The following is a 12015-nucleotide window of genomic DNA, read 5'->3' on the forward strand; positions in this document are numbered from 1 at the left end:
GCTTAGATCATCTCGCCCAAATCAGAATAATAAATTAGCTAGACATAAAATAAATAACAAAAGCAAAAGACATGATGGAAAACAAACTGAAAATACTTAAAGAAATAAAAGAGTGCTTATGGCCAAAAGTGCCGTAATGAGCATAAGCAAACTAACTAAGAACTACGCCCATAGCCTGGGCAAGCTTGAACTTCAGAACTAGTAAAACTTAAAGCACAGCAGCTGGTTTTTCAACACCCTTGGCTTCGACTGATCATCGGGTATAAATAGGCACGACTAGGGCAACGGAAGGCCCAGCCCATGTTGTTGCGGCCGGATCCATGCAAGGCATGGAGATGTTATCCACCTTCCACTACAAGAAAACACGCGTTTAGCGATCGAAATTAACGATCGAAATTTTCGGTCGTTAATTTTGCGGCCTTAACGACCGTTTCACGACCGATTTTATTTTTTATTTTATTTTTATTTTTTAACGACCGAAAATTCGGTCGCTAATTATTTTTTTAATATTTTTATATTTTAATTTTCTTAACGATCAAATTTTCGGTTGTAAAAATTATTTTTTTATATTTTAATTATTTTTTTAATTTTAACGACCGAAAATTCAGTCGTTAATATATATATTTTTTATTTTTCTAATGATTTTTTTTATAAAAAAATTATTTTTTTTAAAATTAAATTTTTTTAACGACCGAATTATTCGGTCGTTAATATTATTTTTTTAATTTTTTTTATATTTTTTAATTATTTTTTTTAAAGACCGAATTTTTCGGTCGTTAAAATTTTATTTATTTATTTTTTATTTATTTATTTTTTATTTATTTATTTTGATTTATTTATTTATTTATTTATTTTATTAACGACCGAATAATCGGTCGTTAATATTATTTTTTCAATTTTTAAAATTTGTTAAATTTCATTTTTATTTTTATTTATTTTTATTTTTATTTTTATTTTTTGATTATATATATATATATAAATATTTAATTATTTTTTTATTAATTTCTATTTAATTATTATTTTCAAATAATAGAGAATATTTTAAAATGATTGTTATTTTCATAATATTATTCTAAAAAAATAGATAATATTGATTATTAATAAAAATGTGATATTATTTGCAAATAATAATAAATTATTATATTTATTATAATAAATTATTAGACTTATTAGATTTTCTAAATTATTAGATTCATTATTTTCAAAATATTAATAATTTTATTATTTTAAAATAATAAAATTATTTTTCAAATAATAATTTTATTAATATTGATTATTTGATTTAATATTGATTTTGTTGTATATTTGATTGTTATTTTTCATACTCATATTTTCTTTTCTTTTTTTAATTACGATAATATTAATTTTTTATTATTTTATATTCGATCGTATATTTACCGTCAATGTTTCGCCGGCACCACATATCTTAGTAATTATCTCGACATATTATAAGGTTATGAATGATTAATGATATTTTATATTGAATTAGAGTTTAAATGAATTAATAGGTACTATATATATATATCAATAATACGAGTGTTCTGTACTGGTGACTACTTAAAAGAAACTTCAAGGTTAAGCGTGCTTGACTTAGAGCACAAGTAAGATGGGTGACCTACTGGGAAGTTCGTCAAATGGTATGCAATTAAGGTCAAAATACATTAGAAATACACTAAAAATACTTGTGGGATACAAAGATATATATATAAAAAAAATAATTTTTTCGAAAAAAAAATATTTTTTTATTAATTTTTAACGACCGAATTTTCGGTCGTTAAAAATAAAATTTCGGTCGTTATTTAAAAAAATAAAAAAATAAAAATATATTTTTATTTTTTATTTTTTTTCCCTTTTTATCGACCGAAATTTCGGTCGTTAAATTTAACGACCGAAAAAACGGTCGTTAAATCGATCGTTAAAAATATTAACGACCGATTTTTGGGTTTTAACGACCGAAATTTCGATCGTTAGAGGTGCATTTTCTTGTAGTGTTCAGACCTAGTATCTGGAAGATTTCTTTCCTTTTGGATAAGGCAAAGGTTTAGCCTTATCGGTCTCTTCTTGGATGCTGCCGCCCTCGGCCCATATCAAGCGCCTACTCCACAATCATGCTTCTCCCGTCTGTTGCGCTGCTCTCTTTCTTCTTCTCTCTCCTCCTAATGCCTGCCAGCTTCCGTGCGGTACTTTTGGGCATAAGGGATGGTTTTGCCTCTTAATCCCTCTTGCTTCCGGCACATGCCTCTTTCACAGAAAGTGACAGCAATTCTGACCCCTAAAGCACCTTTTGCCCACAAGCGGGTTCTGCCAAAGAATTACGCCCTCCCAGGCGACCAAACAACACAAAATAAAAAAGAAATGGCTCTATCTAGACCTAAAATAGACTCAAAAATAGAGCACAATCTTGGGCTCATCAGCGTAGTCGACCTCCACCTACCACATCATCATCTAGTGGTGGAGATCACGTGCTCTGAGGATGAGACCGTGAATTTTTAGAGGGCATCGTCACTAGGATGGGAGAAGAGCAGGAGATCCAAATGAGAAGGCATAACGAGGATTTGGAGAATCGAGTGAAGAGGGCAATGAAGGCTTTTTCAGCTGTAAGTTTGTGCACCCTAGGGGTGTATATTCTCCTGCCCCTCGTCGCACGCCTGCACCAGAGACCAGAGATTCTGATGATGCCCAACCCGATGATGGTGGTCCAGTGGCCGATGATGTGTCACATCATGATGATGAGCCACTGTAGGTGCCACATCGGTATACTGTGCATGAGTATGACAGCACATCTACTTCTCATCACGATCAGCCACGTTTTTTCCTTCAAAATCCATCGGATTACAATTTTGATCCAGGATATATGGAGTATGTGGCACAGGTATTAGTTCAATTTTTTTTTTTTAAAAATGCAAACATTTCAATCTTCATATATATTTTGACTAACAATTTTAATTTATTAAGGGACTGACCTTCGGGATGGGTGCTGAGACCATTGAGAGCATCCAAAATTTATTGTTGGATCATTTCCAAACACCAGCGATACCCCGAATGAGTGAACGTCAAAGATTTCCCTCTCGATTGCTAGATTCCCCCTATCTTACCTCCGGAGAGCCACGTCTTCTTCCTAAGAAAGTGGTTGATAAATTTATGGAATTCATGACTGGAAGCGAGGAGTACGTCGCCATCACTGAAACTAATGCCAAATACAAGAAGAATTATTTCCATGAAATTCTTAGGCTGAATTTTTCATTTTCTAAAGAAGTAAGTCAATTAAATTTAGGTATTACATTTTATTATATTTTTTAAATAATAATGGTATCAATTTTTCCCATAGTTGGTCGAGTTGTGGATTTTAAGCTGCAAGTCAAGGCTAACGATCGGAGGAAATCTTCTACTGAATGTCACGTTTCAAAGCACCGTTATATCCTTTACAGATTTATTTGAAAAAAAAGATGTTTTGGGGCTGGTATGGTGGACTGATAGCAAATTTTCTTATGAATATGAACGTTGATTTCTATTTTTTTTGCAGAGAGTGTGTCAAACATATTGTCGTTGCGGCATGTTTGGTACAAGGCTGAATCTCGCTGTTCCCGGTACATACGACTCCTTCGCCGATTGGGAAGTCCCCCAGACTATTAGAATGTAGAATTACAATAAATACTCATTCATCTTGCACTAAATAAGTACAATTGGGACGTGTATGCGATCTCGCTCCACACAAACTACACGTCTTAGGAGCACGACTTTAAGGGCACTCGTGTTTTTACTAATATTTGTACTTCAGAGTTCTTGTAGCACAGAGTAAGCAAATTTGGGAAAGATTTGAAACAATATGGTACATAATGTTAATCAGGGGTGATTCAGGTACTTCGCTGAACTTCGTCAATAAGAAATAGCATTATTGAGATATGCTATATACTTTATTAGTTGGGCAAAATTTTGATCTATATGATCTTGATGGGATATATGAATTATAATGTTATCTTCGAAGCTGCACGATTTATGCATATATATTGGGATTCGAAACACGAGCTGAATTTTCTCATTTTGTGACATTCTTTCTTGTAAATATGTGGTATATCATTGGAAATAGTTCACATCTCACTAGAAAAGGGAAGGGTTTAATGAAATCCCAAGTCAAATAAAATGAGATTCTTAGTTTTGGGATAATACATTTGTCTCTGGTCTTGTTTTATGTTAAGGGTTGTATAACAATCGTACTTGACTTCTAAAGTACGCGCACGACACTGGGGTGGAGTAGGGGTGTATACCTTGTATATACCTTCAATATTACTATTCATATCCTATTTTTCAGGGATAAAAAATTTAATTTTTAGATGTCGCCTAAGTCCGAGCTCCTAGAGCTGACTTAGCGCTGACAGCTGCCTAAACCGGATCCCAAAGCTGGTATTAGCGCGAGCACTTAAGATTTAGAAGTCGCCTAAGCGCAAGCTCTCAGAGCTGCCTTAAGAGAGAAAGTTTTTAGATGTCGCCTAAGTCCGAGCTTCTAAAGCTGGCTTAGCGCGGGCAGCTGCCTACACCGGATCCCAATGCTAGTAGTAGTGCGAGCACTTAGGACTTAGAAGCTGCCTAAACGTGAGCTCCCAGAGCTGCCTTAGCGCGGGCGTTATGAGGATTAAAATTTTAGATGTCACCTAAGTCCGAGCTCCTAGAGCTCCTAGAGCTGGCTTAGCGTGGGCAGCTGCCTACACCGGATCCCAATGTTGGTAGTAGCACGGGCACGTAGGATTTAGAAGCTGCCTAAGCGCGAGCTCCCAGAGCTGCCTTAGCGCAGGCATTAAATTTTAGGAAATGCCTCTGCCGCGAGCTATTAGAGGAAAAACTCAAAAATAAAGGGAGTCGTTGGCCGTGGGCACGACGATAACAATTAAAGAGCAACTTAATAAAGGCGTTCGAAAGGGAGTTTCTTCACTCTTATTATTTTTGTTGCTATTCTAAGTATATTGGCAGGGTTGAAATATTTTTGTGCTGACAATTGGTAGGGCTGAAATTTTTTGTCTTAATTTATTTCGCAAACTTACAATACCCAATCTTGGATAAGTTACAGGGCTGCAGGGCTGAGATACTTGGACTCTACTTAAGAGAGTAGCATGGCGCTGACTCTACACAAGACTTCACCAGTTGAACACGAAGAAGACCCGATTCAACCAGACTGGGGAAGAGTAGCTGATGAGGAGTAAAATATGCATCAGCGTTGTGCACTACATAACGAGAATATTTCTATTTATGATCATTATTATTATTACTATTGTTATTATGGTTATTTCTTATAATTGGTACAGGATTGACTTGACTCTCGATTTGGCCCAATGCGGCTTCACCTGCCAGCTCTGGAATACACCAGCTTAGAAATGCACCAGCTCTGATAGCTTGGCTCCAAGCTATAGATCAGTATTAGAGGGGGTTTGGGCTAATGGGCTTTAGGGGCCCAAAGGCCTTAGGTTTATTCTTATTCTATAAATAGGGCTCATATGTGTAAAAAAAGGGGGGGATTCATTCATTTTCTAGCACTGGACTTGTAAATTGTAAACTTCTCACGAAAACATAGTGGAAAATCGGGCAACCATCGTGGATGTAGATCCTTTATGATCGAACCACGTATATCTTGAGTCGTTTATCATTTTCGTTTATCTTTTATATTTTGGGAATTATTTTAGAACTCATCAATGTGCATTTAAGCTTACAAAAAGAGCCATCTGTATATACAAAAAGGATTTCACTTTCAATCACATTCATGTGCATTTAAGCTTACAAAAAGAGCCACCTTGTCTTCATCCTAGGCTTGAATTGTTGTGTGGTGAGCCTCATGTCCAAAACCCAACTGTAAATTGATGTCCTGCATGCTTTCTACTTCCCCTGACTCTATCATGTGCATAATACATTGATCAACAAGATCTTTGTCCACTTCCAATGTGAGAGGGAAGGCATTCTGCCTTATAAGAGCATCTTTGCTCATATGTGGCAGTTTGTAAGCATTATGCCCCTTCATCTTCATTGTTTCTATCATGCAGCCTTGTAGTGATAAGAAAACCTTGTTCAATGCTATTGGACTGAGATCCATGAAGTTTTGGCATACTGCATTAACTAACTGGTCCACTGTAGTGCAAACTGACTCCTCTTGAATGCTTTGAATTTCTCTAAACCACCCCAAGTCATTGACATTTGTGTCAGGTGAGTTGGGGGGTTGTTGAACAAGTCTAATATCAAAGCCATTCTGAGAGGCAGCCTGTCTGAACTCTATATCTGAATCACTTATATGTGGCTTTGCATTATCTTGTTGAATGAAGATCAACTTTGATGCACCTTGAGGCCATTTGTTCATGATAGCTGGAATAAGCTGGAAAAAAACAATAACTTTTAATAAATTCATACTGCATTACACTTTGCATACTAATTCTATGACATAAAGTACATTTCGGCATTGCATACAACTCCTTGTGTGTCTCCATACCTGATTGATGAAACAATCTTTCATCACTGCTTGAGTGATTGACTGAATTAGTTTAGTCTCTGGTGTCACTGCATTCATGTTCTTGCTTCTTCTCTGAGCTGGAATAACTTGTGTGAATGGAAAAATACCAATTTTCCCATCAAACAATACATTGCCATTCTCATCAAAGAGTGGCCTGCAAACCGCACACAAAAACATCACCTCGGTGATGAATTTTTTGCTCTTACAACACCTGTAAGGTTCAGGCTCCTCTTTTGTGAGGTAATATCGATTATTTGCCTTTGTCATGTTGAACCATTTCTCATCTATGTGCACTACATTATGCATCGACTTAAATTTCAGAATATTTGCAATCCTATCATACTCTAAGGCTTCAAGAGAAAACCTTAACCTCAGTAGCTTATTAGGGGCAGTGAGATCAGGATTTATAGCATTCATATGCGCTCTGATTAGGCCTAAATGAACCCAACGTCCCACTGTGCTCTTGCTAACTTGTATGCCAACTGCCAATTTTCTGATTGTGCCTCTTCTACATAGCTCTAGAGCCTGAATTTGTGTTATGTCTATCTGGACTCTCTTCGTCAAACGTGGTGTGAATCTTTTTTTTTTTTTTTTAATGTTAAATTGATAAGCTGACCTTGTTATTTTTGTTTCTTTGCTTCAGCCCACAATCGAGTGACAGTTCGACACCCTAAGTTGAATTTGACGCCGGCTTATTTCATTTTGTCGTATTTGGGTTTGCCATCTTTCGAGTTTTGAAGGAGAAACTGGACAACCATCATCTTCAAGATCCCTCAAGTGCATTCTGTCGTGTTGAATTTTAGTATGAAGATTTTAGTTTAGAAGTGTAGAATGTTGTGTTAGGAAATGAATATTTATAGGAGTGTAGTAGTTTCAAGCTTTAAAAAGCTAGCGCCTTTTTTTTTGGGGTGGAAATTGTTTGTAAACAGCTGCCAATTTTGGGTGGAAATTTAATGAATCAACCGCCTTTTTAAAATTTTCAGAATGAAGTGTTCAATTAATTGATGTCTTTTTATGCTTGCATTTTGATCAGCCACATATTTAAATTTTATTTTATTTTAATTCACTTAAATTTAATGAAGAAGGTATAAATGAGATAAGGAAGGAAAAATGATTAAGGAAAAATAAGAGAATACTTAAAGCTTAATCTTTAGTGGACCACACTACTTATCTATCAAAAAGCAAGTTTCTTAATCTCCGTGTCGAAAGTAACTGAGCCTATTGGCCTGGGACGGAGGGAGTATTATATATAGATAATATAGTTATCAAGAACTTTTATACGTGTTAAACTTTTTTTTTTCTTAAACTTTAGACAACTCTAAAAGTAGAATGTTTAAGATTATAATCAAAATATGGAATCCAAAAAATTTCGGACCGATTGAAATAAAATCGAAAATAGCTTGAACTTGATTAAAATTAGACTAAAACCGGGTAAGTTGGTACTCAGAAGTCTATTTTCTTTCCCCCTTTTTATGGTTGGATAAGCAAAATTTTAAAGATGATGGACCGAAATTCCAAACCATTAATCCCATACATTAACCAATACCACTACACCAACAGAGTATATCAATACTGGATCAAAAAAACAGAGTATATCAATACATGCATTCAATTAGAACCAAACAAACAACACCACATGTATAAAAATACACGTGTTGACTTTAGATTATACGTCTACATACATGTGGAAGCAACAATTAAAAGAAAAACCATATCCATTACGCAAGTTTGGCACTCCCCACATAATAAATAAAGTATCCACCTAGTACAATAGAAAATTGACAAATTATTCTAATGATATTCTACAGCAAGAAATTGCAGCTGCTCAGGAGTTTGATGCCATCTTCATCCAACACTAACTGGAACAACACAAACATAAGAACTCAAATTAAAATGAAACAAAAGCAGTAACTGGTACTTAGACATGTTCCTAAAAAGATAGCCATTTTAAGCTAGTGAAGACAAAATCTAGCCACTAATAAAAAAAAAGATAAAGAAAAATAATCAATTTTACTAATTTACCCCATAATTCATGATCAAGAATCAGTTCAGCTGTGAATTGCTGTTCAGATGCTGCAATCACTATGATGAGTTTTAGATCCAAGCCATTCACGCACAATAGTGTAAAAGGAACAAATCGCAAGGTCGGCTAAGATTGGAGAGCATAATGAAAGATGAAGAAATTGATAAAGGATCGCATCAGCGGCCTCAAGAAACTAGACCATAGTTGCACTGGCTATGACCATCTCATCAGGTGCAAATGCAATGGCCAAACCGTAACAGAGATTTGATATAAAATCTGGATATCGAAAAGATGACAAAATTAGAGGCATGCACATGTAGTATTTGTTTTAAGTACGACGACTAAAACAGTACCGTTGTAGCGATGAAAAACTCAGGCAGCATAAAAACAGAGCAAAAAGCGTGAAGAGAACCTCATAATTCTTCTCACACGTGATGGAGAACAGAAGCTGCCTAATCGAACGGAGCCCAGATAACAACGATTCCACAAATCATGTCAACTGCAGAAAGAAGGAATATAAAACCACCCAAATCAAAACTAAACAGACCTACCATAAACTGAAACAATAAAGAACCTGTTAATAAAGCTTCATAGCAAAGCCCAAAAACACAAAACTGGCATTCAGCAACCAAAATCCCAGATTACCATCGGTACCAATGGCGAATAAACTAAAGTACAAGACTTTGAACCTACTACTGTACCACTTCTTAACTCGCCCATAACCCGGAACGAAAGGTCTGTGGAACAAAATAATTTTGCTCTCTAAATATGAGTCCTCTATTCATGAAAATTAAAAATCTCAAGAGAATATAAAGCAAATATAATTAATATTGTTTCTAGAGTACAAAAGTATAAATCTATCCCTTGTCAATTGTCATACTTCTAGCAACTTGGATGTGTTGTTTATTTCCAAGAAACCTGAGCAAATAAATACCAAGAAACGGGCACTTCCCAGAATAGACTGGTAAACCTAAACTGCGAGATGGTTTGAAGATGTAAAATTTGTTACACTTTCTTCTTATACTACTGCTTTAAAAATTTGAAGACATGAACAATACTTCAGAGTTCAGATGTTATGTCCTCTTACACGCGGGGGCAATATATTTCGGTAATGAGTTACATTATTTTCTTTTTAACATATTTGCATAAGATGTTTGGCTATTAGACTTACTCTGATCTAAACAACGAATTAAGTAAGAATGACAACGCAACAATACAGACTAAGAAGAAAATGAAGAGACAACGGAAACTAGAGATAGGAGAAAGCAATTACCTCTAGTTGGCAGACAAAGTGCTGGACTCAAGTGCCTTGTAAGGCTCTAATGCGTTCAATGACAGATTCAGTCAGCGAGATAACCTTTCGATTAAACAGCCATCGGCACGTTCAATTTCCCAATAGCAGTAGTAGTTTCAGAGGATGAACCTAAGTGAACGTCATTTAATGCCCCGAGCTCTATTTCATTTGCTTCTCGTGCCATGCCTGCCTTTCTTAGGCAAGATATCAAAGACCTCACAGTGATATTATCGGGTACACAGCCCACCGACACCATCTTTTTATACAATCCAATACCTTCAAACACTCGCCCTTTCATACAGTGCCCCATAATGAGAATGGTGAAAGTCATCTTGTCATGGATACATCCTTTTGCCTCCATTTCTGCAACAACTACATTTGCTTCATCTACATTTCCCACTTTGCAATAACCATCGATAACAGGGTTGTAAACAAATGGCTCTGGGACAATGTCTTCCCTCTTGTTCAACTGATTTAACAAATCTCGAGCCTCGTTTAGTCTATTCACTTTGCATAGAGCACTAATTAAAATGGAAAAGGTAAATATGTTAGGAGGCACCTTCCTCGCGCTCATGTCATCCCAGAATCTCATGCCTTGTGCCAAGTCTCCGAGGCGGCAATAACCATCAATGAGAGAGGTGAAGGTGATAACATCAGGGTGAAAACCACCACTCACCATCCTCTCATACATCTTCATCGCTGAAGCCAACTCACCCTTTCTACCAAAACCATTAATAATAGTATTAAAAGTAAACAAATTTGGTCTGACCCCATTATTAATCATCTCATCAAGAATAGTCACAGCACCATCCAACTTACCCGATTTACAGTATCCAGAGATGAGTGTTGTGTAAGTCACAACATTCGGGGAAAATCCAGATTGCAGTTTAACTTCTCCTAGTAACTCCTCCGCTCTATCTACTCTACCAACGCTACAGAATCCGTTAATAAGTGTGTTGTACGTAACGATATCCGGATAACAATCAAAATCCCTCATAGCATCAAAGAACTCAAAAGCCTTCTCAACCTTGCTAGTACGGCACAGTCCTCGCACCACTATATTAAAGCTACAAGTATCGGGGTCAAAGCTTCTCAACCTTAATATATGCTCTCTGAAAAACACAACGGCCTCATTTATCCGATTTCTATTCACTAGAATGCTCAAATAATTATTATACACAAAAGAACTAACTCTTTTCTCTTTCTCGTTGCAGAATTCAGCTTCTGCAATCAAAATCTCTTCTGCAGTCCTAAACTTACCCGCATTAGCTAATGCAGAAACTAATACATCAAGAACTGAGCTATTCGGCCAAAAGCCATCAATTTTCATGCATTCATACACCGCTGCAGCTGAATCATGAACCCCCTTTTCGCATAGCGACCTTAGCAGCAAATCATAAGTGGATTCTAAGTGAATTAACTTCAAATTCAGCCTTGAGTAGCGAAAGAATTCAAAGGCTAAACTAGGGTTATTTAATCTACTGTGGATGCGATGGACCACGCCGTAAGCTACAAGGGAATTCAAATTGTCCCGGAAATAATCAGTTTCGAGAAAATCAAGCGACCTCGAGAGGTGAATGCAGGAGGTGGATACCACTTTAATGAACCAGCAAGTGGATGCAGAAGCAGAGCGTGATGATTCTATGCGGGCGTGACCATGGAACGAAGCTGTGGCAAAAATCTTAGAGAAACGTACCTTTGGAGCCCTCAATTGCATTATTATCGGACAAAATTCAAAGATTAGTCATGGAAATCTGCATTTTGCGGCAAAAACCTAATTCTTGTATGTTGGAATGAAATATCATTGAATCAGATTGAGTGTGGAATTCGAATTTGGTGTGTAGTGCGATTGGAAGGTCGTTCCACAAGAATTCGTGAACAAAAGTTTACTACTCAGAGAGTCGCAATTCTTTACAAACTTTCCGCAATGCAATTTTCACTTAAACCATATACTCCCTCCGTCCACAATTTAATGCCCTATTTGGGTGTGGGCACGAAGACTAAGAAAGCTGAAAAATGTGTAGTGGTGAAATATAAGGGTAGTTGACTAAAGTGATAAAGGTAGTTGACTAAAGTGATAAAGTGTAGTAAATATAGAATATAAAAGTGAAAAAGGTGTTTGAAGGTGGGTCCATTAGTGGCAAAGGGTAGTAAATATAGAAAAAGTAGGAGAGTAAAATGGTACAAAAAGCAAAACAGGGCATTAATTTG

At 36.1% G+C, this 12015-nt stretch overlaps 2 protein-coding genes across 3 annotated transcripts; both read right to left on the reverse strand.

The window, feature by feature from the left end:
* Nucleotides 1-5791: 5791 nt before the first annotated feature.
* LOC131023146 (uncharacterized) lies at nucleotides 5792-6904 on the reverse strand. Its single transcript, XM_057952694.1, has 2 exons — nucleotides 6467-6904; nucleotides 5792-6352 (listed from the first exon to the last, which is right to left on the reverse strand). Exons 1-2 carry the CDS (start codon nucleotides 6902-6904, stop codon nucleotides 5792-5794), a joined length of 999 nt encoding a protein of 332 aa, XP_057808677.1.
* Nucleotides 6905-8078: 1174 nt separating this feature from the next.
* Nucleotides 8079-11737, reverse strand: LOC131019392 (pentatricopeptide repeat-containing protein At2g06000-like). 2 transcript variants are annotated; one of them, XM_057947933.1, is made up of 4 exons: nucleotides 9784-11737; nucleotides 8923-9009; nucleotides 8510-8786; nucleotides 8079-8346 (listed from the first exon to the last, which is right to left on the reverse strand). In XM_057947933.1, the coding sequence occupies exon 1, from the start codon at nucleotides 11519-11521 to the stop codon at nucleotides 9875-9877; it is 1647 nt and encodes a 548-aa protein (XP_057803916.1). In that variant the 5' UTR covers nucleotides 11522-11737; the 3' UTR covers nucleotides 8079-8346; nucleotides 8510-8786; nucleotides 8923-9009; nucleotides 9784-9874. The 2 variants fall into 2 exon arrangements, with proteins under 2 accessions (XP_057803916.1, XP_057803917.1); XM_057947934.1 differs by having other exon boundaries at nucleotides 8079-8786; nucleotides 8864-9009.
* Between the last annotated feature and the right edge of the window lie 278 nt (nucleotides 11738-12015).

This window comes from Salvia miltiorrhiza, chromosome 4, assembly GCF_028751815.1.
Source record: "Salvia miltiorrhiza cultivar Shanhuang (shh) chromosome 4, IMPLAD_Smil_shh, whole genome shotgun sequence".
Classification (NCBI taxonomy): Eukaryota; Viridiplantae; Streptophyta; class Magnoliopsida; order Lamiales; family Lamiaceae; genus Salvia; species Salvia miltiorrhiza.